We start from the raw sequence: 27,670 nt of genomic DNA, 5'->3' as shown, positions 1-27,670 counted from the left end.
ACTACATTGGCTCCCAGTCCGGGAACGCCTTGATTTTAATATTCTCATCCTTGTTTTCAAATCCCTCCATGGCCTTGCCCTTCCATATCTCTGTAACTTCCTCCAGCCCCACAACCCTCCGAGATCTCTGCACTCCTTGAATTCTAGCCTCTTGAGCAGTCCCGATTTTAATCGCTGCACCATTGGCGGCCATATCTTCAGCTGCCTAGGTCCTAAGCTCTGGAATTCCCTCCCTAAACCTCTCCTCCTCTCTACCTCTCTCTCCTCCTTTAAGACGCTCCTTAAAACCTACCTCTTTGACCAAGTTGTTTTAATATCTCCTTATGTGGTCCGTGTCAAATTTTGTTCAATAACGCTCCTGTGAAGCACCTTGGGATGTTTTACTCTGCTAAAGACACTATATAAATGCAAGTTGTTGTTGTTTGGGACCACCATCCAAAAAATAGTGTACTAGAAACCTAACTCTATCCTATAGGCAATATAGGTAAATGTTAATTCATTCAATTCATGATCTATCTTTCTCTCTGGAACAGTTTTGCTTCATCTTTTTACAGCATATGTAATCAACAAAAGGTACACAATAAGGTTTTAAAAACTAACAGCTGAACATAACCCCGGTTGAGTATTTACTATTATATGATGGTAACTAAATTGTAGTTTTGTACACTAAATGTACATTTTAGTATTATAATTTGCATCGCTCTTTTAATATATTAATTGTTTTAACTGATGCATACTTTCAAAATGAGGTGCAGTTGTTTTGTAACTCGAGAGCCAGAGAATCCATTTTTTAAAAAAAGGCAATATCCAGCTTCAAACTTGCATGGTCATTAATTGTGCTCATGCAAAGCTTTCAGCAGAAAATACCTACAATTATTCCTCTCTCTTTGGGCCAACTGGTTATTTCTGTCTCCCTTGGGCAACTGGTTTTCTGTATTTCATTGCCACAATGCTTCAGCTGAAAACTTATATACTTCAGTAATAAAATAACTTTAAACTTCAGAACTAGAATCCTGGAGTTTTACAGTTTGGACAAGGCCATTCAGCCCATCATGCCTGCGTGGACTCTCTGAACGAGCTATTCACTGATTCTCTTTTGCCATACCCTTTTAAATCTTTTTTTCAAATATTTATCCACTTCCCTTTTAAATAGCTTTATCAGTGTAATATTAACCTAAAATTGACCACCCTAAACACAATTTTACATAGCTTTGTTGATGACGAAAAATCATCAAAAAGTTTAACTTTCATAATACCTCCACATTACAAGATGCAGAAGTAATTGAAAAATGGACACTTATTTAAAAAACCTAGGCTTTTGGTGTTTAATTTATCTCTGAGAAGCTACTGTATTGCCAACTCAAAAAACATACCACACTGGGTGGTGTCTTTATCCACTCTGTAACCCTTTGTGGATTTCAGAAGGGAAAGTCATGTTTGACCAACCTTATTGAATTATTTGAAGAAGTAACAGAAAGAGTAGACAAGTGTAATGCAGTAGATGTAATCTATTTGGATTTTCAAAAGGTACCGCATTGTAAACTCATGACTAAGGTCAGAGCATGTGGAGTCAGGGGACAGGTAGCAGAATGGATAGCAAGCAGGCTACAGAACAGAAAACAGAAAGTAGGGGTTAAAGGTAGCTAATCTCATTGAAACATATAAGATTCTGAGAGGGCTTGACAGGGTAGATGCTGAGAGGCTGTTTCCCCTGGCTGGAGAGTGTAGAACTAGGGGACATAGTCTCAGGATAAGGGGTCGGCATTTATGACTGAGATGAGGAGAAATTTCTTCACTCAGAGGGTTATGGATGCTCAGTCATTGAGTATATTCAAGGCTGAGATCGATAGATTTTTGGACTCTAAGGGAATCAAGGGATGGGGGATCAGGCAGGAAAGTGGAGTTGTGGTCGAAGATCAGGCAAGATCTTATTGAATGGCGGAGCAGGCTTGAGAGACCATATGGCCTACTCCTGTACCTATTTCTTATGCTGTTATGGGGGGGGGGGGCTGCAGGTGAAAAGGATGATCATTGTGTGTGTTTGTGGTCATATGTCTGGAGATCTTTTGAATGGGGGGGGTGGCCTTCTGCTGACTATTTCTGCTCAGTGAGGGGCTTTGTTAACATTTTGGCATTTCTGCTTATTCCGCATTGGATCGGGGGATTATTGATGTGTGTGTTTGTGGTCCTATGCTGGGGGGGATGGGGGTGGATCAAGTCCTCCATTTCAGCTCTCTAAGGGTGTGTTGGACTATAATCTTGCATGTTTGCTCATTGTGGGGGCATTGGATTGGTTTCCTGAATCTATTGGGGGTTCAGAATTCTTTCTCTCCATACTACCATCCAGCAATCTATTCTGCAACCCACTAAATTATATTTTTCTTTCAGAAAATATTGGGTAATAGCAGATCTTGCATGCCCATTGGAAGCATGTTTGCCTTTAGTTCTTGCTTTTTTTTGTTACAAATGTCCACAGTTGAAGGATGTGGGAGTATACTGCCTATTGCTTCTGGGGTTCTAGAAGTGACTAAAACTGTAATGCTTGAAGTCGAAGGGAAAATAATTAGAAAAGTATTGAATATTTGTATTGTTATACCTTGATCTAAATTTATTAATAAAATGTTCTCACTGATTTTGGGGGAAATTAGAACCTGTACTTTCACTGGTCTACTCTACTCCGATTTTCTCAGACATGACAGCTCTTCAGTGAGTGACCAACCATTATGGTCAGAGGATATAATATTTTTCGTGCCTGTTAACTATTTGTCACATTGTAATGTTGCAGGATTCATTTCCATAGGGTCTCTGAGTCTGAATACAGTCACATTTGAATTATAAAATGTTGCTATTCATTTACTCTTTATCCTTTACATTTTTCCCTTTAGGTTTGTGAAGGAAAGAAGGAAAATCACAAGTCTTAAGCATTCTATCTTGCTGAGAAGTATAGTTACTGTGACTGCAATAGAACTATTGCTTCACTATCATAGCTACACAACTTTGGCTGTATCAGAAGATAAGAGTGTCTTCAGTGGACTGTGTAGTGCAGAACACAATACTGCATTGTATTCTAAACATGACTTCAAATGGAATTCAAACGACATTGCTCATCATGTTGCTATGTGGAGTATCTGCAGGTGAGTGCTGTTGTCATAGATGTTTTGAAAACAGTTTAAAAAACTAGTGTGTCTTCACCATTTCAGATTAAGACTCATCACAGGATTTATTATTCTGGCAGAACCTCAAAACTGTGAACTCCTTACCTCCCCATAGTCTTTGCTTCCTCCCACCACAATCTTCAGGCTTTAAAAACCCAATCTTGGTGTCACTTAATCACTACTTGCTGATAGAACTATAGAAATTTCCAGCACAGATGGAGGCCATTTGGCCCATTGTACCAGCGTTGGCTCTTTTATAGGGCAATTCAAACCTAAACTACTGCCCCACTCCATCCCTGTAGCTTTGTATCTTCCTCTGCTTCAAATATTTATTACATTTTCCTTTAAACTGACCAATTTGTCAGGTAGATCAGCTGTTGTAAACTTGCCCTCAGGTATTCTTGTATGATAGATCCTAGAGTTGCCTCAAAATTCAAATTATTCACTCATCATTACTGACTAGATTATGGAAGCAAGAAATAATAGGAAAGAAAAAGGAAAACAAAACAGAGAGAAAATAACATGAAAATGAATGTGTTCTCTTATATTTCCTGGCTGTGTTATATAAGGGCTGAAAAAACAGGGAGAAAGAAAAGAGAAATAAATAAATAGGTTTGAAAAATGAAAGGCTACAGAATAAAACTAATAGTGAAAATGAATGAAATTCTAGAATAGAACTGACAATTGAAAGAAAAGAGCTGCACAAAAAATGAGAAAACTAACTAACTGAAGGTGATGAAAGAAAGGCTGGGACTCCCAAATCTAAAGCCCCCTGGATATCAAAGAGCATATAGGGTAGGATAAGGCAAAAAAGGATGCTTATGTCAGATACCACAACCTCAATACTGCCGAAAACTTAGAGGAGTATAGAAAGTGCAGAGGTGGAATTAAAAAGGAAATTAGGAAAGCAAAGGGAGGGCATGAAAAAATATTAACAAGTAAAATCAAGGAAAACCCAAAGATGTTTTATAAATACATTAAGAGCAAGAGGATAACTAAGAAAGAATAGGGCTTATTAGAGTGGTTGTTGGAGGCCAATCATCTCAGCCCCAGGACATTGCTGCAGGAGTTCCTCAGGGCAGTGTCCTAGGCCCAACCATCTTCAGCTGCTTCATCAATGACCTTCCCTCCATCATAAGGTCAGAAATGGGGATGTTTGCTGATGATTGCACATTGTTCAGTTCCATTCGCAACCCCTCAAATAATGAAGCAGTCTGTGCCCGCATGCAGCAAGACCTGGACAACATCCAGGCTTGGGCTCATAAGTGGCAAGTAACATTCGCGCCAGACAAGTGCCAGGCAATGACCACCTCCAACAAGAGAGAGTCTAACCACCTCCCCTTGACATTCAACGGCATTACCATTGCCGAATCCCCCACCATCAACTTCCTGGGGGTCACCATTGATCAGAAACTGAACTGGACCAGCCATATAAATACTGTGGCTACAAGAGCAGGTCAGAGGCTGGGTATTCTGCGTCGAGTGACTCACCTCCTGACTCCCCAAAGCCTTTCCACCATCTACAAGGCACAAGTCAGGAGTGTGATGGAATACTCTCCACTTGCCTGGATGAGTGCAGCTCCAACAACACTCAAGAAGCTCGACACCATCCAGGACAAAGCAGCCCGCTTGATTGGCACCCCATCCACTGCTCTAAACATTCACTCCCTTCTCCACTGGCGCACAGTGGCTGCAGTGTGTACCATCCACAGGATGCACTGCAGCAACTCGTCAAGGCTTCTTCGACAGCACCTCCCAAACCCGCAACCTCTACCACCTAGAAGGACAAGAGCAGCACGCACATGGGAACAACACCACTGCACGTTCCCCTCCAAGTCACACACCATCCCGACTTGGAAATATATCGCCGTTCCTTCATCGTCGCTGGATCAAAATCCTGGAACTCCCTTCCTAACAGCACTGTGGGAGAACCTTCACCTCACGGACTGCAGCGGTTCAAGAAGGCGGCTTACCACCACCTTCTCGAGGGCAATTAGGGATGGGCAATAAATGCCGGCCTCGCCAGCGATGCCCACATCCCATGAACGAATAATAAAAAAAGGTAACCTGTGTGTGGAGGCGGAAGATGTGGGTGTGGTTCTTAATGAATACTTTGCGTCTGTCTTCGCAAAAGAGGGTACCGATGCAGACATTGTAGTTAAGGAGGAGGAGTGTAAAATATTGGATGGGATAAACATAGTAAGAGAGGAAATATTAGGGGGATTAGCATCTTTGAAAGTAGATAAATCGCCAGGCCTGGATGAAATGTATCCCAGGCTGTTAAGAGAAGCAAGGGAGGAAATAGTGGAGGCTCTGACCATCATTTTCCAATCCTGTCTGGCTGCAGGCATGGTGGCGGAGGACTGGAGGACTGCTAATGTTGTACCATTGTTTAAAAAGGGAGAACGGGCTAGACCGAGTAATTACAGGCCAGTCAGCCTAACTTCGGTGGTGGGCAAATTATTGGAAAAAATTTGGAGGGACAGTATTAATCGTCATTTAGAAAGACAAGGATTAATCAAGGACAGTCAGCATGGATTTGTTATGGGAAGGTCGTCTGACTAACTTGATTGAATTTTTTGTGGAGGCAACAAGGAGGGTCGATGAGGGTAGCGCATTTGATGTAGTCTACATGGATTTTAGCAAGGCTTTTGACAAGGTCCCACATGGCAGACTGATCAGAAAAGTAAAAGCCCATGGGATCCAAGGGAAAGTGGCAAGTTGGATCCAAAATTGGCTCAGTGCAAGGAAGCAAAGGGTAGTGGTCGATAGGTGTTTTTGTGACTGGAATGGTGTTCCCAGTGGGGTTCCGCAGGGCTCAGTACTAGGTCCTTTGCTTTTTGTGGTATATATCAATAATTTAGACTTAAATGTAGGGGGCATGATTAAGAAGTTTGCAGATGATACAAAAATTGGCCGTGTGGTTGATAGTGAGGAAGAAAGCTGAAGACTGCAGGAAGATACCAGTGGACTGGTCAGGTGGGCAGAAAAGTTGCAAATGGAATTCAATCCGGAGAAGTGTGAGGTAATGCATTTGGGGAGGGCAACAAGGCTAGGGAATACACAATAAATGGTAGGATACTGAGAAATGTAAAGGAGCAGAGGGATCTTGGAGTGCATGTCGACAGATCCCAGAAGGTAGCAGGACATGTAGATACGGTAGTTAAGAAGGCATACGGGAGACTTCCCTTTATTAGCCGAGGCACAGAATATAAGAGCAGGGAGGTTATGCTAGAACTGTATAAAATACTAATTAGGCCACAGCTAGAGTACTGGGTACAGCTCTGGTCACCCATTACAGGAAAGATGTGATTGCACTCGAGAGGGTACAGATGAGATTTACGAAGATGTTGCCAGGACTGAAGAATTTTAGCTGTGAGGAAAGATTGTATAGGCTGGGATTATTTTCTTTGGAACAGAGGAGGCTGAGGGGAGATTTAATTGAGGTGTATAAAATTAAGAGGGGCCTAGATAGAGTGGATAGGAAAGACCTATTTCCCTAAGCAGAGAGGTCAATAACCAGGGGGCATAGATTTAAAGTAATTGGTAGAAGGATTGGAGGGGAGTTGAGGAGAATTTTTTCACTCAGATGGTGGTGGGGATCTGGAACTCACTACCTGAAAGGGTGGTAGAGACAGAAACCCTCATCGCATTTAAAGAGTGCTTGGATGTGCACTTGAAGTGCCGTAACCTACAAGGCTACAGACCAAGAGCTGGAAAGTGGGATTAGGTTGGATAGCTCTTTTTCGGCCGGCACAGACACGATGGGCCAATTGGCCTCCTCTGTGCTGTAAATTTCTATGATTCTGTGAATGAAAGTGACAAAATAGAAAAGATTATTATTAAATTAATAACTTAAACTAGATAAACTAATTAGTTAATAAAACTAAAAATATCGAGTGAATAAAAACTTTAACTAATTAAATATATAAAACAAGATTAGACAGGGATGGCAGAGCAGGTGGTGTTGTAACTGCAGCATATAGGAATTGGTGGAGGCCAGCGAGATCCCGAGCAACCACATCTGCAGTAAGTGTCTGCAACTTGAGGAACTTCAGCTCAGAATTGTTGAGCTGGAGTCCGTGCTGCAGACATTGCGATGCATCAGGCAGGGGGACAGTTATCTGGATACTTTTATCCAGGAGGCAGTCACACCCCTTAGCTTACGTAGTAGTTCAGATTTAGTCAGTCATCAGGGACAGGAGGATGTGACTGCGAGTCAGGGAGATATGGGGACCCAGGATACAGTGATGGAGGAGCCTTAGCAATTGACCTTGTCCAGCAGGTATGAGGTACTTGCTACCTGTGTGGATGTGATCAAAGACTGCAGGGACGATGAGCAATTTGACAATGGCACTGTGGTACAGGAGGCCATTCAAGTGGCGGGAGCAAAAAGGAATGTGATAGTGGTAGGAGATAGTATAGTCAGGGGGATAGATACTGTTCTCTGCAGCCACGACCGGGAGTCCCGAAGGCTGTGTTGCCTGCTCGGTGTCAGGGTTAAGGATATCTCCTTGAGGCTGGAGAAGAATTTGGAGCATGAGGAGGAGGATTGAGTTATTGTGGTCCATGTAGAAACCAATGACATAGGTAGAACTAGGAATGATTGACATAGGTAGAACTAGGAATGATGGTCTGCTGAGGGAGTTTGAGGGGCTAGAGTCCAAATTAATAAGCAGAACCTCAAGGGTAATAATCTCTGGATTACTACCTGAGCCACGCGCAAATTGGCATAGGGTTAGACAGATTAAATGGTTAAATGTGTGGCTGACAGAGTAGTGTGGAAAGCAGGGATTTCAAATCATGGGGCACTGGCACCAGTACTGGGAAAAGAGGGAGCTGTTCTGTTGAAACGAGCTCCACTTAAACCTGGCTGGGACCAGTGTCCTGGCAAATCAAATATCTAGGGTGGTAGATAGGGCTTTAAATTAAAAGCGGGGTGGAGGGTTCAGGTAAGGGTAAATTAATAAATTTAAAGCGAAAAGTCAAGGCTGTAGAGCAGTGTAGCAATTTGGGTAACCATAAACAGAGTGTGTCAGGAAGGGACAGAGAGTTTAATGGTAATAGTGCATCAGTGAAAAAGGTCAAATCAGGGAAAAATTATAAAAAGTTAAAATTAAAGGCACTTTATCTTAATGCACAAAGCATTTGTAACTAGATAGACGAATTAAAGGCACAAATAGAGATAAATGGATTTGACCTAGTAGCCAATACGTGGTTGCAAGATGACTAAAGTTGGGAGCTAAATATTCCAGGATATTTGACTTTTCAAAAGGACAGACAAAATGGAAAAGGAGGAGGGGGGTAGCCTTGATAATAAAAGATGACATAAAGATAGTAGTGAGAAAGGATCTTAGCTCGGGAGATTAGGAAGTAGAATCAGTATGGGTGGAGATAAGAAATAACAAAGGGCAGAAAACACTGGTTGGAGTAGTTTATAGGCCCCCTAACAGTAGTTATACTGTTGGATTAATCAAGAAATAAGAGGAGCTTGTAACAAAGGTAATGCAATAATCGTGGGGGACTTTAATCTGTATATAGACTGGGCAAATCAAATTAGTAAAAGTAGTTTGGAGGACGAGTTCATGGAATGCATTCGAGACAGTTACCTAGAATAATACGTGTAGAACCAACAAGGGAACAGGCTATTTTAGATCTTGTCTTGTGTAATGAGACAGGGTTAATTAGTAATCACATGATGTGGAGATGCCGGTGATGGACTGGGGTTGACAAATGTAAGGAATCTTACAACACCAGGTTATAGTCCAACTGTTTTATTTGAAAATCACAAGCTTTCGGAGGCTTTCTCCTTCGTCAGGTGAATGACGAAGGAGAAAGCCTCCGAAAGCTTGTGATTTTCAAATAAAACAGTTGGACTATAACCTGGTGTTGTAAGATTCCTTACATTAGTAATCACATGGTAAGGGATCCCCTGGGGAACAGTGATCACAATGTGATAGAATTTCACATGGAGTTCCAGAGTGACGTACCTAAGTCCGAAACTAGAGTCTTAAACTTAAACAAAGTCAATTACATAGGTATGAGGGGCGATTTGGCTAAGGTAGATTGGGAAATTAGATTAAAAGATATATTAGTTAAGCAATGGTGAATATTTAAAGAAATATTTCATAATTCTCAACGAATATACATTCCATTGATCCATCCATGGCTAACAAAAGAAGTTAAGAATAATATTAGGTTAAAAGAAGAGGCTTTTAATGTTGCCAAGAAGAGTAGTAAGCCTGAGGATTGGGAGAGTTCTAGAAACCAGCGAAGGATGACCAAAAAATTGATAGAGGGAGAAAATAGAATATGAGAGTAAACTAGCAAGAAATATAAAAACAGGTTGTAAGAGCTCCTGCAAGTATGTAAAAAGGAAGAGAGTAGCGAAAGTAAACGTTGGTCCCTTAGAGTCTGAAACTGGAGAAATTATGGGGAATAAGGAAATGGCAGAGATGTTAAACAAATATTTTGTATCTGTATTCACAGTAGAAGACACACAAAACATACCAGAAATAGTGGGGAATCAAGGATCTAATGAGAGTGAGGAACTTAAAATAATTAACATTAGTAAACATAAGAACATAAGAACATAAGAAATTGGAGCAGGAGTAGGCCAATCGGCCCCTCGAGCCTGCTCCGCCATTCAATAAGATCATGGCTGATCTGATCCCAACCACAAATCTAAAGAACACAAGAAGTCGGAGCAGGACCCGGCCACATAGCCCCTGGGCCCTCTCCGCCACCCACAGGGCATTGACCGATCCGAACTCAGCTTCATGTCCAATTTCCTGCCCGCTCCCCATAACCCCTAATTCCCTTTACTTCTAGAAAACTGTCTATTTCTGTTTTAAATTTATCTAATGATGTAGCTTCCACAGCTTCCTGGGGTAGCAAATTCCACAGACCGACCACCCTCTGAGTGAAGAAGTTTCTCCTCATCTCAGTTTTGAAAGAGCAGCCCCTTATTCTAAGATTATGCCCCCTAGTTCTAGTTTCACCCATCTTTGGGAACATCCTTACTGCATCCACCCGATCAAGACCCTTCACAATCTTATATGTTTCAATAAGATCGCCTCTCATTCTTCTGAACTCCAATGAGTAGAGTCCCAATCTACTCAACCTCTCCTCATATGTCCGCCCCCTCATCCCCGGGATTAACCGAGTGAACCTTCTTTGTACTGCCTCGAGAGCAAGTATGTCTTTTCTTAAGTATGGAGACCAAAACTGTATGCAGTATTCCAGGTGCGGTCTCACCAATACCTTATATAACTGCAGCAATACCTCCTTGTTTTTATATTCTATCCCCCTAGCAATAAAAGCCAACATTCCGTTGGCTTTCTTGATCACCTGCTGCACCTGCATACCAACTTTTTGATTTTCTTGCACTAGGACCCCCAGATCCCTTTGTACTGCAGTACTTTCCAGTCTCTCGCCATTAAGAAAATAACTTGCTCTCTGATTTTTCCTGCCAAAGTGCATAACCTCACATTTTCCAATATTATATTGCATCTGCCAAATCTCCGCCCACTCACCCAGCCTGTCTATATCCCCTTGCAGGTTTTTTATGTCCTCCTCACTCTCTACTTTCCCTCCCATCTTTGTATCATCTGCAAATTTTGATATGTTGCACTCGGTCCCCTCCTCCAAATCGTTAATATAGATTGTAAAGAGTTGGGGACCCAGCACCGACCCCTGTGGAACACCACTGGTTACTGGTTGCCAGTCCGAAAATGAACCATTTATCCCAACTCTCTGCTTCCTGTTCGATAACCAATCCTCCACCCATGCCAGAATATTACCCCCAATCCCGTGATTTTTTATCTTAAGTAATAATCTTTTATGTGGCACCTTGTCGAATGCCTTCTGGAAGTCTAAATACACTATGTCCACTGGTTCCCCTTTATCCACCCTATACGTTATATCCTCGAAGAACTCAAGCAAATTTGTCAGACATGACTTCCCCTTCATAAAGCCATGCTGACTTTGTCCTATTAAATTATGCTTATCTAAATGTTCCGTTACTGTCTCCTTAATAATAGACTCCAAAATTTTACCCACCACAGATGTTAAGCTAACTGGCCTATAATTTCCAGCCTTCTGCCTACTACCCTTTTTAAATAACGGTGTTACATTAGCAGTTTTCCAATCTGCCGGGACCTCTCCTGAGTCCAGGGAATTTTGGAAAACTATCACCAAAGCATCCACAATCCCTACTGCCACTTCCCTCAAGACCCTAGGATGGAAGCCATCAGGTCCAGGGGATTTATCCGCCTTGAGTCCCATTATTTTACTGAGTACCATCTCCTGAGTGATTTTAATCGTATTTAGCTCCTCCCCCCCGAGAGTCCCCTGTTTGTCCAGTGTTGGGATATTCTTAGTGTCCTCTACTGTAAAGACTGAAACAAAATATTTGTTCAGCATTTTTGCCATCTCCATGTTTCCCACCATTAATTTCCCGGTCTCATCCTCTAAGGGACCTATGTTTGCCTTAGCCACCCTTTTTCTTTATATATAACTATAGAGACTCTTGCTATCTGTTTTTATATTTTTTGCTAATTTCTTTTCATAATCTAACTTCCCTTTCTTAATCAATCCTTTAGTTACTTTTTGCTGTCTTTTGAAGAATTCCCAATCTTCTATCCTCCCACTAAGTTTGGCTACCTTATATGTCCTTGTTTTTAGTCGGATACTATCCTTGATTTCTTTACTTAGCCACGGATGGCTGTCATTTCTTTTACACCCTTTTTTCCTCAGTGGAATATATTTATTTTGAAAGTTGTAAAATAACTCCCTAAATGAACACCACTGCTCATGTGCCGTCTTACCCTTTAATCTATTTTCCCAGTCCACTTTAATCAATTCCGCTCTCATACCATCATAGTCTCCTTTATTCAAGCTCAGTACGCTTGTTTGAGAATCAACCTTCTCACCCTCTAATTGGATATGGAATTCAACCATGTTGTGGTCGCTCGTTCCAAGGGGATCCTTAACTAGGACATTATTAATTAATCCTGACTCATTACACAGGACCAGGTCCAAGGTTGCCTGCCCCCTTGTAGGATCAGTTACATACTGCTCAAGAAATCCATCCCTGATGCACTCAATGAACTCGTCCTCAAGGCTGCTCTGCCCAATTTGATTTGTCCAGTTAATATGATAATTAAAATCCCCCATAATTATGGCTGTTCCCTTATTACATGCCCCGACTATCTCCTGATTAATACTTCTTCCAGCAGAGTTGCAACTATTAGGAGGCCTATATACTACGCCCACTAATGTTTTTTTTCCCTTATTATTCCTTATCTCCACCCAAACTGTTTCATTATCTTGATGCTTTGTCCCAATATCATTTATCTGTATTACAGTGATTCCTTCCTTTATTAACATAGCCACCCCACCTCCCCTTCCTTCCTGCCTGTCCTTCCTGATTGTTAAATACCCTGGCATATTTAATTCCCAGTCGTTGTCACCCTGCAGCCATGTTTCTGTAATGGCCACAAGATCATACCCATACGTAGTTATTTGTGCCGTTAACTCGTCCATTTTGTTACGAATGCTACGTGCATTCAGATAAAGAACTTTCAAATCTGTTTTGTGACGCTTAGTTCCTGCTTTTTCCTTTTTTAACACTTTACCTATTACTCCATACCTTCTGTCCCTTCCTGTTACGCTTTCCTCTCTCTCCCTGCTCAGGTTCCCAACCCCCTGCCACTTTAGTTTAAACCCTCCCCAACAGCACTAGCAAACACTCCTCCTAGGACAGCAGTCCCGGCCCTGCCCAGGTGCAGACCATCCGGTTTGTACTGGTCCCACCTCCCCCAGAACCGTTTCCAGTGTCCCAGGAATTTGAATCCCTCCCCCTTGCACCATTCCTCTAGCCACGTATTCATTTGAAATATCCTCCTATTTCTACTCTGACTAGCACGTGGCACTGGCAGCAATCCTGAGATTACTACCTTTGAGGTCCTATTTTTTAATTTACCTCCTAACTCCCTATATTCTGCTTTTAGGACCTCATCCCCTTTTTTACCTATATCGTTGGTGCCTATGTGCACCACGACAGCTGGCTGTTCGCCCTCCCCCTCCAAAATGTTCTGTAGCCGCTCCGAGACATCCTTGATCCTTGCACCAGGGAGGCAACACACCATCCTGGAGTCTCGGTTGCGGCCGCAGAAACGCCTGTCTATTCCCCTTACAATTGAGTCCCCTATCACTATAGCTCTGCCACTCTTTTTCCTCCCAGCCTGTGCAGCAGAGCTACCCGTGGTGCCAGGAAGTTGGCTGCTGCTGCCTTCCCCTGATAAGTCATCCCCCCCAACAGCATCCAAAGTGGCATATCTGTTTGAGAGGGGGATGGCCACAGGGGACCCCTGCACTACCTGCCTGCATCTCTTACTCTTCCTGGTGGTCACCCATTCACTTCTTGCCTGTATACCCTTTACCTGCGGTGTGACCAACTCGCTAAACGTGCTATCCACGAGTTTCTCTGCATCGCGAATGCTCCACAGTGAGTCCACCCACAGCTCCAGCTCCGAGATACGATCGGTCAGTAGCTGCAGGTGGACACACTTCCCGCACACATGGTCGGCAGGGACACTGGTAGTGTCCATGACTTCCCACATCTTGCAGGAGGAGCATATCACGGGTGCGAGGTCTGCTGCCATGACTTGCCTTAGCTTAGTTACCCCTTTTAAATTACGTTGAAATTAGAAAATGTTAACTATACTAGGGACCTAGGTTCACTAAAAAAAAAACACTATCTGCTATAAAACCTGCAGATCTTCCCTTTCTTATTACTTTACTTACAGTAAAATGGTAGAAATACTCACCTGAACCTACTCACCAATCAGCTGCCTCCCCTGTGCCGCGTCACTTTCTGACTGGTGACGTCACCCTGAACTCTGCCGCTGGTCTCAGAGTCTCGCTCTCAGAGTAAGCTCTGGTCTCGCTCTCTCCCGCCGCTCACCGACTGAACTCTCGCTCTCTCCGCGCTGTTTATATCCCCGCTCTGGTCTCGCTCTCTCCCGCCGCTCACCGACTGGACTCTCGCTCTCTCTGCGCTGTTTATATCTCCGCTCTGGTCTCGCTCTCTCCCGCCGCTCACCGACTGGACTCTCGCTCTCTCCGCGCTGTTTATATCTCCGCTCTGGTCTCGCTCTCTCCCGCCGCTCACCGACTGAACTCTCGCTCTCTCCGCGCTGTTTTTATCCCCGCTCTGGTCTCGCTCTTTACCGCCGCTCACCGACTGGACTCTCGCTCTCTCTGCGCTGTTTTTATCCCCGCTCTGGTCTCGCTCTCTCCCGCCGCTCATCGACTGGACTCTCGCTCTCTCCGCGCTGTTTTTATCCCCGCTCTGGTCTCGCTCTTTACCGCCGCTCACCGCTCTCAGGTCCACTACCGCTCTGCAGGAAAAGCAAGGCAAAGCAGCACCTCCTTCCCCCACTTTACCCAACTCCCACACGTACCGAACTCTCAGCACACTGTTGTCCTCACACCGTGCTGTCCGCACTGACAGGCCCCTGTATTTCTACAGTTGAGACTCAGATGAGTCAGGCCTGCCCCACCTTCAGGGACCAATTGAATCTAGCTAACCAATTAACTTGCTACAGCAGCTCTCTGCTGAAGCCAGACAGAAACTTAGAAATTTAAACTTTTAAATTGACCTTAAACAGTTAAAGAAAAAGTACTGGAGAAATTAATGGAACTAAAAGCCGATAAATCCCCTGATGGCCTACATCCTAGGGTTCTAAAAGAGGTGGCTGCAGAGAGAGTGGATGCATTGGTTGTGATCTTCCAAAATTCCCTCGATTCTGGAACGGTCTCAGTGGATTGGAAGGTATCAAATGTAACACCGCAATTCAGGAAAAGAGGGAGAGAGAAAACAGGGAACTACAGGCCAGTAGTCGGGAAAATGCTGGAAACTATTATTAAGGACATGGTAACGGGACACTTAGAAAATTATATGATTAGGAAGAGTCAGCATGATTTAATGAAAGGGAAAGCGTGTTTCACAAATCTATTAGAGTTTTTTGAGGATGTAACTAGCAAAGTAGATTAAGGGGAACCAGTGGATGTATGTATTTGGATTTTCATAAGGCATTCGATAAGATGCCAAGATAAGGGTTCAAGGGGTTGGAGGTAATATATTAGCATGTTTAGAGGATTGGTTAATGGACAGAAAACAGAGTAGGAATAAATGGTTCATTTTCAGGTTGGCAGGCTGTAACAAGTGGGGTGCCGCAAGGATCAGTGCTTGGGCCTCAGCTATTTACAATCTATATTAATGACTTAGATGAAGGGACTGAGTATAATGTATCCAAAGCTAGGTGGGAAAATAAGCTATGAGGAGGACACAAAGAGTCTGCAAAGGGATATAGACAGGTTAAGTGAGCGGGCAAGAAGGAGTTTAATGTGGGGAAATGTGAGGTTATTCACTTTGGTAGGAAGATTAGAAAAACAGAATATTTTTCAAATGGTGAGAAACTATTAATTGTTGGTGTTCAGAGGGATTTGGGTATCCTTGTATACAAAACACAGAAAATTAGCATGCAGGTACAGCAAACAGTTAGGAAGGCAAATGATATGTTGGCCTTTATTGCAAGGGGTTTGGAGAACAAGAGTAAGGAAATCTTGTTGCAGTTGTACAGGGCTTTCGTGAAACCACACCTGGAGTACTGTGACAGTTTTGGTCTCCTTACCTAAGGAAGGATATACTTGCCTTAGAGGCGGTGCAACGAAGGTTCACTAGATTGATTCCTGGGATGAGAGGGTTGTCCTATGAGGAAAGATGGAGTAGAATGGGCCTATATAGAATGAGAGGTGATCTCATTGAAACATATAAGATTCTTAGAGGGCTTGACAGGGTAGATGCTGAGAGGCTGTTCCGCCTGGCTGGAGAGTCTAGAACTAGGGGGTATAGTCTCAGGTTCAAGAAGGCGGCTCACCACCACCTTCTCGAGGGCAATTAGGGATGGGCAATAAATACCGGCCTTGCCAGCGACGCCCACATCCCGTGAACGAATAGCTGCCTCATCATTTCCAATGACTTGCACTTGCACTTGCACATGTTTGTGGACTGTTGTTAGAGATTATTTTTAGTGTAATAACCATAATTAAATTGCCATTGCCAAATTATTTTAGGATGGAACAGTGTGCTGATTCTGATGTTGGATCTGTTTATATGATTTTATTATGGGTAGTGTCCCTAGCACCTAGCTCCGTTATAACTTGATTTGGACATTTTTGTGGATGAATTGATGCATTGAATCTTAAGTTACAAGTTAATAGAGCCTGCTGATGTGCTGACTTTTATTTATTTTAGTAATTCCTCTCACCCCCTTCTTTCCGTTCAAGGCACAAGACACCTTGGTACAGTGCTGGCAATGATGCCAAGATAATCAAGCACAAGTGCACATGTTAGTTGAGACTTGGGTTTGAATTCCGGTGTCCTACTCTATGGCATAGATCACATTAATGTGTCATGCTACTGCATAGTCCCTAGCTTGTGGTTTTTAATATGGCTGGTTATTGATTGAGAATCAACCAGCAATGTGGTTGATTCTCAATCGCCCTCTGAAATGGCCTAGCAAGCTACTCAGTTGTACAATCTTGCTACAGAAAGTCACAATAAGAATAAAACTGGACGGACCATCCGGCATCGAACCACTAGGCGCCGGACACGACAAGGCAAACCAAGCCCAGTCGACCCTGCAAAGCCCTCCTCACTAACATCTGGGGACTTGTGCCAAAATTGTGAGTGCTGTCCCACAGACTAGTCAAGCAACAGCCTGACATAGCCATTCCACAGAATCGGACCTTCCAGCCAACGTTCCAGACTCTTCCATCACCATCCCTGGGTATGTCTTGCAGGGCAGACCCACCAGAGATGGCAGTACAGTGGTATACAGTCAGGAGGGAGTGGTCCTGGGAGTCCTCAACATTGACTCCGGGCCCCATGAAATCTTGCCCCATGGGCAAGGAAACCTTCGGCTGATTACCATCTAACGCCCTCCGTCAGCTGATGAATCAGCCTTCCTCCATGTTGAGCATCATTTGGAGGAAGCACTGATGGTAGCAAGGGCACAGAATGTACTCTGGGTGGGGGACTTCAATGTCCATCACCAAGAGTGGCTTGGTAGCACCACTACTTACCGAGCTGGCCAAGTCCTGAAGGACATAGCTGCCAGACTGGGCCTGCGGCAGGTGGTGAGCAAACCAACACAAGGATAAAACCCACTTGACCTTGTCCTCACCAATCTACCTGTCGCAGATGCATCTGTGCATGACAGTATTGGTAGGAGTGACCCCGGCATCGTCCTCGTGGAGACGAAGTCCCGTCTTCACACTGAGGACACCATCCAATATGTTGTGTGGCACTACCACCGTGCTAAATGGGATAGATTCAGAATAGATCCAGCAGCTCAAAACTGGGGATCCATGAGGCGCTGTGGGCCATTAGCAGCAGCAGAATTGTATTCCACCACAATCTGTATTCCTCAGTCTACCATTACCAACAAGCCAGGAGATCAACCCTGGTTCAATGAGGAGTGTAGAAGAGCATGCCAGGAGCAGCACCAGGCGTACCTAAAAATGAGGTGCCAACCTGGTGAAGCTACAACACAGGACTACATGCATGCTAAACAGCGGAAGCAACATGCTATAGACAGAGCTAAACGATTCCACAACCAAAGCTCTGCAGTCCTGCCACATCCAGTCGTGAATGGTTGTGGACAATTAAACAACTAATGGGAGGAGGAGGCTCCGCGAACATCCCCATCCTCGATGATGGCAGTGTCCAGCACGTGAGTGCAAAAGACAAGGCTGAACATGGGCTAAAGATCACCAATTGTACGTAAATGAACCTGTAGAGGACAGCTGAATATATCAAAATTTGGGTAGCAGGATTCTGAATTGCATTTAGTGTTTATGTTTTGCTACCAAATTTAAATGTACTTTGCTGCTGTGATATTAAGGTAAACCATTGATTTTTGCACCCAGATGCTTCACAATCAAAACACTATTATTCAGTGCTCGTTAAACCATACATGGTAAGAAAAATTGAATATCCTATGTTACATCAGAGGAAAACGAGTGCTGTTTGGCTATCTTGCTTTGGTATTCCATAGTCAAATTTAACATCTGACTACGGAAATACTCCCACAGAGTTCAAAACATTGATACAAGCTGGGGATTGTTAGAAAATATTTAACTCACAACATCTGTTATAAGTAAAACAAAATTGTCTCTGCTGCAACCATTACACTGTTGATGAGGTTCTTCATATCCCTTCCATCAATAACACTTTAAGTTTTCCAGTGAATGACATCAGTGTCTATGCTGCTATGTTTTTCAATCACTTGGGTTCCAGTTTCTTCTTAAGGCAGACAAAGGATTGGACGATTTTGCTTTTAAACAGAATAACATCCAGTGTATGTGTAATTTAAAAAAATGGCTTCTTCTAATAAAATCTGTTGTCCCAAGCCTTTAGAGGAGCTTAGACCTTAATAAGCTTAACCCCTAATGAACGTATGCTCATCATTCCCTTGTGGTTTGTAGTCGTGAAGTGTGACCATCTTTCAAGTTGTAATGTTGTTTCTTGATGGTATCTAAAATTCTTGGTTATTCTTTTTAACTTCATACAAAAGTTTGAAAATAAATATAAAATTATGCCAAAAATATAAATTCAGGAAATCAGTAATGTTTGTAATGGAATTTTGTTTTATGCTGTATAAAAATGGGATAAAACAATCGTATATTTTATCTTCCTTGTGAAAAATATGAAAAGTAGATGAATGGGTTGCAACACTGAAGCTGCCTTTCAGTTGCATTGCTGCCTTGTATGCTCTTAAGTGCAATTCAGAAATGATCAGCTAAGATGAATTCTTTGATTTCATTGTCAGTTTTGTTTTCCTGGCAAAAGTCATTAATAATTTAAATAATTGGAGGAACTGTTTTCTGAAAGATCTCAATAAGTCCACAAGCAGTATTAAATTAAGATGAATGCTGAAAACTGGATTTATTTTTTCATTAATAATAATCGCTGGAACTGTCAGAGTCTGCAGCGTAGGTGTAGGTAATCTCAGCTGCATATTGGAAGAGTGCCATTGCTGAAGTCAATACTTGTAAGAACCATTCATGTAAGATGGATGTGGTTCACTTGGTGCTAATTCGTTTCCAAAGAATTTTTTATTTTTGTGTGATGAACTGGAGCATCAGTATGCTATAGAAAGGCTAACTGAATAGCAATGTTTTTCTACATTTTTAAATGTTTCCTGAGAGGGAATGGCGTTGAGACATTTTTCATTCATGGGATGTGGGTGTCACTGTCAAGGCTGGTATTTATTGCCCACCCCTAGTTGCCCTGAGTTTGATACAACTGAATGGCTTGCTAGGCTAAAACAAAATGGTAAAATTAACCCCATACGAACATAGAAAATTTCTACTAAAAGAATTTATGTCTTAGTTTATTGTTGAAAGTGAAGTGTCCACAAACAGCACTCTGTAGAAGGGTAATGAGGGGAACCTGAGGCCACTGATGAGATTATGACATTTGGGACGCTGGATTTTTTCTCTAGTGAACTTGCCTTGAGCTTGGGTGTCTTGCTAAGGGTGTATAGGCCACATGCGGAGCAAAGTTCCTACTCTGTCGCTGTGCTAACCCCCATTATTCCAGCCTTTGAAAGCAAAACTTTAGTGCTACACTGTGGGTTGAAAGATCTTCATGCCCTGTGCTATGCATTTCCCCAAAATTTGAAATTATAGAAGTGATTAGAGCTTTTTCATAATAGCAAAATTCATAAGAAAGCTTGGGAACTGAAAATGGCATTTGGCTCAACACACCTGTCCCTTTGTGATAATCTTAACCGTCAACTGCTTGCATTCTTAGCATATCTCTTAATCCTTTCTTGCTCCAGATAAATCTGTTACCCTTTGAAAGGAGGCTTAAAAGAGTTTACCCCTTTATTGTTTCTAACTTCCTAATTTTTATTTGTAACCCCTGGGATTTGAACTCTACCATAATGAACAGTTTACTTTGATCAAATTTGTCAATACTCCTTCATAAACTCTTCAGAATTTTGTATCAAGTTGAAGTTGTCTTTTTTCCTAAGACAAAAAATAGAACTTCCTTGATGCTTTCTCAGAACTTAGATTCCTAATACTGTGAACCATTCTATCGGCCTTGTATTTCTCTATTTTATTGATACTACTATGAGAGGTTATGGGTGTAATGAATGGCTTTTTTTCAGCTGGAACATAGAAAATTATGGGAGGATCTTCTGGTGGCTTTCAAAATTCTGAAAGGTTTTGAGAAGATAAACAGAAAGATTGTTCCCACTGGTTGGTGATTTGGTAACAAGTCACCAACCAGATTTTTTTTAGAAGAATTATTTTCACATGGATGGTTATTGGAAAATAGCATTATTTACCACTGGTGACTATTGATGCAAAGGTTATCACATCATTTGGAAGGGAATTGGATAAGTATTTGAAAAGGAAGACTCTAAAAGGGAAAGAGCAGTGAAATGGAATTAGATAGATAGCTCTAGTTGAAGAGCTAGTGCTGGCACAGTGGGCCGATTGACAACCTTTTGCACTATAATATTTATTGGACCAGATTTTGTGAAAAAATAACCATGTCTGAACGACACTCGCCATTATTAATGCGCAAATCAGCCAGCAACTTGTAGCGAGGAAGGGATAATCAGTGAATTGCCACAAGTTGCTGGCTGATTTGCACCGCTCCACTGTTAGCTTCGCGAAAACGGCATCTTGTGCTTAACCTCCCTGTGATTTTCATGAAGTTGCTGCGGTTACACATTAATTGCCCATTAAACTCCCCACAGAAAGCTAAGTCTAGTAATTAACAGGGTAAGTACCCTTTTAATGACACGATAATTGTTAATGATTGCCAATCAACCTCTCTTGCCCAGAAAGTAAACAGTATAAGTGTGGAGGCTCATTTCTTCAGGTTGTTTTAGGAGATTTTAACAATGTCAAATTTTAAACTTTTCATTTTTTTTCTTACTTTTTCTTTTGTTCTCTCCTTTCCTCTCCCTCTTAATCTAATCTTTCTTTCTCTCTCTTTGTTTATCTTTCTGTACCCGATTTGACATTGAATTCAACCACTCTAATTTATCCTCCTTCTCAATCCTTCCTCTGTTCATTTTTCAATCCTTAAATCTCATTGTTTAAGGAGATACAGAGGGAAAAATTCGATAGGGCCTATTATTGGGCATAGGTAGCGTGATCCGCTATTAACCTGTGTCCAATGGCTCCTGCGCAGGCAGGACGAGAATGTAAAACATAGATGCAGCTCCCGTCACTATGTTTACGCACTGAGTTATGTTTAATCATTGAATAAAGGTTGCGCACTATTAAATCCCACATCCTCCAATCTGCATGCCAAACCTCACCAATCTGCCAATCTGAGTTTGTACCAGGCTTGCGAGAGTATGTGCACCAAGGTTCTCTAATGATGCACTAGAGGCCTTGGTGCAAGAGGTGGACAGAAGGACATCCTATATCCGCGGGGCGGGAAAGGCAAGAGGTCCTCCAGACATATCCCCAAAAGGTATTGGGAGGCATTAGAGGGCGAAGTCAATGCCAGGTGTGTAGCACCATGAACATAGATGCAGTGCAGGAAGAAGTTCAATGCTTTGACACGAGTGGTCAAGGTGAGTGAGGTCAACTGTCAAGTGGCATCTTCTACCAACTGCACCACTAGCCGCATCCATTGCTCCATGCATTATACCCCCCATCACCCACATACCAACAAACTCTTTACATCAGTACTCAACTCTTCCAATCAGTTGCTTCCTCACATCCTTACACATTACCATTGTTGCAAGCCGCCCTCCCGCAACTCACAGGCCACACACACTGGCAGCTATTCACCCGTGACAGGCACATCACCCAGATACATATCCCGCTTTCTTGCAGGAGAAGGTGACGCATTTCAGGAGGCAGCAAGTGGCAGTGGCATTTAGTCCTTCGAGCCTGTTCCGCCATTCAATGAGATCATGGCGGACCTGTGACCTAACTCCATATAACCACCTTAGCCCCATATCCCTTAATACCCTTGGTTCACAGAAATCTATCAATCTCAGATTTAGAATTCACAATTGAGCTAGCATCAACTGCCGTTTGCAGAAGAGCGTTCCAAACTTCTCCCACCCTTTGCGTGTAGAAGCGTTTCCTAAATTTACTCCTGCACGTCCTGGGTCTAAATGTTAGGCTATGTCCCTGCGTTCAAGTATTCAAGTATAGGAGACCTCCAAAAATGGTTACAAATGTCACTGCAGCCAGAAGCAATAATCTAGCCACTAACCTGTAAATCCTGCATGGTCCCTTGAAATAACACTGGTGGGGGGTCCTCCTGGCACTCTAAGACACGTTCAGATGGTCGGGGTTAAGACTGTGCGTTGAGTTGAGCGTTAAGTGCCAAAATGGTGTCTATCACTTTAAATCAGCGTTGCACACTGATTGTATCCATTTTCTCCTTACTTTACATGCAGCTGGGGTTTGGTATTTGCACATGTGCTAACTCCTATACCAAGATGGCGTCCGGCGCATATCATGCTGGAAATGTGCGTGCGCAGCCAAGACACCATCTTGGCACCTCAAGAGGGCCGCGTAACGCTAAAACAGTGGGCGCTACACGACCCAATTTAGCGCCCACACTGTTTGGCCCATTGTTCACCAAGGTCCCAGATGCTCTGTTGCCCTCACTTTGTCATTATCAGCTCGCACTTCCAGCAACTTCGTGGGCAAAAATTTTTAAAACCTAAACGTGCATGAACAAATGTAACTAACGGAGAATGCCGCGAGATGCCCTGCTCCAGCAAAACCTGGCCCATTGTCGGTTCTCCTTTTGAATATTCTTTTTTTCTGCCTAAGCTCCCAATATATAATCAAAAATGCTTTTCTTCTTCTCTACATACTTATTTTGTTAAAATCAAGACTTATTGCATTTTCTCCTAGTCCTAACTCATTCTTTCATAGAACTTCAAAACTGTGGAACTACTTGCTTTACTCAAACTTTCCTTTCTTCTTAATATCTTTTAAAATCCAATCATGGAGTTGCCTAATCACTAATTCCTTTAACATCGTTTTTTTACTCTTTTCAATGTTGGCCTCTGTCTTGGTTAATTTTTTTTTTAAAGTTCCTCATTTGTTGATCAGAACTGTACACAGTAATGAAGGTGGCCCGACCCAGCTCCATAAAATTTCACAACATATCCTTTCTATTTGATTGCTGCAAATTGCTCCAGATATCTGATACCTGACTAATTTCTCAAACCACAATACAGTAATACACAGATGTAAGATGGTTTCTTGTCAATTTGTTCAATTTGAAAAGATGGCTTAGCCCCTCCACTGAATGAATTACCAACTTCACCCAGATTCATACCTGTAGTCAAATCAGAAATGAACTCCTTGATGTTTGTTAGCTTATTTAAAGAATTATAGAATAAAATTAGGTTAATTTTAGTAAACACACATTAATAACATATCAGTGCATCTTTATTTTTTTTGTTTGTTAATTTGGGATGTGATGCTTATATTTCCCAAAACAAAATTAAATGAGTAATTTTAAAAATATATACATACATGTACTAGCCTTCAAATCTCATTGAGAATTTGAAAACAATCTTTATGCAAAATACTACTGAATAATCTAATACTTTTGTCTGTGAAATACAAAATAAACCTGCCTCTCTTAGTGGGCAAAAAACTGATCTGTGATGATCCTCACTCATCAAAATCATAGCTCATGGTATCTCAGGTAATGATAGTATTGAAGTAAAAACTCATGCCCTGTAGAAACTTAATTGGACCCATAGTGTTTCATTAACAAGAAGTCCTTGTTTAAAAAAAAATGAAATGTTTAGTTAACAAGATCTACCTGTTCTTGCCAAAAATATTGTTCACATGGTTGTATCAGTTGGGCATGGATCCAAATTGGCTCTTTTCCTGTGTTACAAATATGAATTAGCTTTATCTTGTGCTTCTCCAAAAATGCATACGTAGTCAGTTACAATACATGTTACAACATGGAAACACATTGTTGCTTTGTCACAAAGGAGAGACTATTATTGTTTAGGAAGCCTATGTGTTCTGCAAGATATCAATTAATCAAAAGTACCATTGTGCTTTTATAGTAACTACAGAAAAGTTTTGATAACCTGTGTACTAACTACAGAAAAGTTTTGATAACCTATGTATATTCAGTGCATGAGTTATTGATGTTGAGAAAATGTTTGCGAAGGCCAAATGCAACTATTTGGGTATATTGCTGGTAATGCAGAGTATCTGCAAATTTCTGGCACCTTGGTGAATATTATGCCAAATAGCAGTGTTTATGTGATTAGATTGTCTTTTAATGCCCTGATCTGATTGACCTTGCTGGTATAGGAAGATACTTGAAAAGGGAAATTTAATTGATGCTTTGAATAATAATTTCATATATTTTTTAAAGTTGACATGATCTATTATATGACTGAAATGATAGATGACTTTTTGTTTGAAGTTGTGTGAAAGTGTGTTTTCTGTTCACATTTGTTAATAGATGTTTCCCAAATGATTGTGGTTTATTAAAGTTGAAGCCAAATGTTGGAATTTTCAGTAGGTTTTAATTATCCTTTGCACGTGGTTTGTTTATTCAAGTCCTCCATGCATTACAACAGTGAGCTGACAGATCAACTATTTTGGGTAGATATGTGTAGATGATACCCTTCAGTGATGGGTTTTGGCATTCATTACGTCAGTTGACATCAGGTGGCAGAACCCACGTGATATCCTTCTGCTCCCGCATTGTCTAAATGGTCCTGACACAAAGGAACAACAGTCCATTTTTTCCTCAGCAGAACTATGTTCTTCACTCCTGGGGGTATTCCCATTAGTTTATGAGTTACTCAGAAAACTTAATCAAACTGTTTATTCTGTAACTAGTGTTATACATTTTTTTCTGGATTTTTATTTAATATAGCTTATGAAATATAAACTCTGCAGTTGACGTTGATCGACTCTGCTGCTTGGTCAATGCCTATTGTTACTTTATAGGTTTATCTTCTGTACCAGTTGTGGCTGTGCTGGCCAGTTCTATAATTTAGTTTTAGCTGATTCTATTGGTAAAAGTTGCATGGTCTGATAATATTGCTCCTTTCAGTGCTTGTCATAGTTGCATCAGGCAACATAAAAGTTTCTACTTTTTAAGTAATTCAGTACCAATCGACACAATGTCCTCCATCAGTCAACAAAAAGGCTTTAGATGCTTCTACATGTTCAGAAAGGCCTTCACGGTTGCCAGAACAGATACCTGTAGTGCTATCATCCAAGCATGATACCTTTACATGCTGTATTTGCTTGGCTTCATTCTGTGTACCCTATGGGAACAGCTCCAGTGAATGTCTTGTATCCTGCAGAAAAAGATTGAGAAGAACCAAAAGTGCAAAGCAATGTCTGCTGCCCACACAATTCTCCACCTGCTAGTGCTGAACATATCTTCAGCCCCATTCATGAAAGTGATATCCTAGCTAAGAAGAATCCTACGGCTATAGTTCAGAGGTAGTGGTCTCAGAGCCCTATATTTTCCAGGGGTCCTGCTATAGCCACGAGTTCCTCAATTAACTCTGGTACCAAATGCCTCTTTGTAAGGATTGGTAGCCCATATCATATAACTTAGGGCAAGTGGACAGAGGATGATCGACCTAACCTATCAACGGCTTGAAGCTCAAAGCAGTACAGGTGGTCCTGTGACCATTCAAAATTTTGTTGCAAGGCAATTTGGTACAGCTCTGGATAGGCAACAACCATCTGATACACAAGCAAATAGGGCAGAACCCATTCTCAGTCCCTCTGTTGAGATCTGATCCAATTTCTGCATTGGTGTCTGAGCCATTGGTTAACACTTTCAGGAGAACATCCAGCCAGAATTGAAAGTATAACAGCTGATACAGCAAAGGCTATGGGCCCCGACAACATCCCAGCTGTAGTGCTGAAGACTTGTGCTCCAGAACTAGCTGCGCCTCTAGCCAAGCTGTTCCAGCACAGCTACAACACTGGCATCCACCCGACAATGTGGAAAATTGCCCAGGTATGTCCTGTCCACAAAAAGCAGGACAAATCCAATCCGGCCAATTACCGCCCCATCAGTCTACTCTCAATCATCAGCAAAGTGATGGAAGGTGTCGTCGACAGTGCTATCAAGCGGCACTTACTCACCAATAACCTGCTCACCGATGCTCAGTTTGGGTTCCGCCAGGACCACTCGGCTCCAGACCTCATTACAGCCTTGGTCCAAACATGGACAAAAGAGCTGAATTCCAGAGGTGAGGTGAGAGTGACTGCCCTTGACATCAAGGCAGCATTTGACCGAGTGTGGCACCAAGGAGCCCTAGTAAAATTGAAGTCAATGGGAATCAGGGGGAAAACTCTCCATTGGCTGGAGTCATACCTAGCACAAAGGAAGATGGTAGTGGTTGTTGGAGGCCAAGCATCTCAGCCCCAGGGCATTGCTGCAGGAGTTCCTCAGGGCAGTGTCCTAGGCCCAACCATCTTCAGCTGCTTCATCAATGATCTTCCCTCCATCATAAGGTCAGAAATGGGGATGTTTGCTGATGACTGCACAGTGTTCAGTTCCATTCGCAACCCCTCAGATAATGAAGCAGTCCGAGCCCGCATGCAGCAAGACCTGGACAACATCCAGGCTTGGGCTGATAAGTGGCAAGTAACATTCGCGCCAGACAAGTGCCAGGCAATGACCATCTCCAACAAGAGAGAGTCTAACCACCTCCCCTTGACATTCAACGGCATTACCATCGCCGAATCCCCCACCATCAACATCCTGGGGGTCACCATTGACCAGAAACTTAACTGGACCAGCCATATAAATACTGTGGCTACGAGAGCAGGTCAGAGGCTGGGTAGTCTGCGGCGAGTGACTCACCTCCTGACTCCCCAAAGCCTTTCCACCATCTACAATGCACAAGTCAGGAGTGTGATGGAATACTCTCCACTTGCCTGGATGAGTGCAGCTCCAACAACACTCAAGAAGCTCGACACCATCCAAGATAAAGCAGCCTGCTTGATTGGCACCCCATCCACCACCCTAAACATTCACTCCCTTCACCACCGGCGCACTGTGGCTGCAGTGTGCACCATCCACAGGATGCACTGCAGCAACTCGCCAAGGCTTCTTCGACAGCACCTCCCAAACCCGCGACCTCTACCACCTAGAAGGACAAGAGCAGCAGGCGCATGGGAACAACACCACCTGCACGTTCCCCTCCAAGTCACACACCATCCCGACTTGGAAATATATCGCCGTTCCTTCATTGTCGCTGGGTCAAAATCCTGGAACTCCCTTCCTAACAGCACTGTGGGAGAACCGTCACCACACGGACTGCAGCGGTTCAAGAAGGCGGCTCACCATCACCTTCTCAAGGGCAATTAGGGATGGGCAGTAAATGCCGGCCTTGCCAGCGACGCCCACATCCCGTGAACGAATAAAA

The 27,670-nt window shown here is 42.6% G+C and overlaps 1 protein-coding gene across 3 annotated transcripts in view; it reads left to right on the top strand.

The window, feature by feature from the left end:
- Positions 1-27,670, top strand: part of tgfbr3 (transforming growth factor, beta receptor III) — a 193,289-nt gene that overhangs the window by 11,776 nt on the left and 153,843 nt on the right. For all 3 annotated transcript variants that reach the window (XM_067989915.1, XM_067989913.1, XM_067989914.1), the window contains exon 2: positions 2,886-3,134. In XM_067989915.1, the coding sequence (XP_067846016.1) occupies positions 3,074-3,134 (61 nt within the window). In that variant the 5' untranslated portion in view covers positions 2,886-3,073. The remainder of the gene's footprint in view (positions 1-2,885; positions 3,135-27,670) is intronic.

The sequence above is a fragment of the Heptranchias perlo genome, chromosome 9 (assembly GCF_035084215.1).
Source record: "Heptranchias perlo isolate sHepPer1 chromosome 9, sHepPer1.hap1, whole genome shotgun sequence".
Lineage (NCBI taxonomy): Eukaryota > Metazoa > Chordata > Chondrichthyes > Hexanchiformes > Hexanchidae > Heptranchias > Heptranchias perlo.
This window is presented reverse-complemented; position numbering and strand designations above follow the sequence as displayed.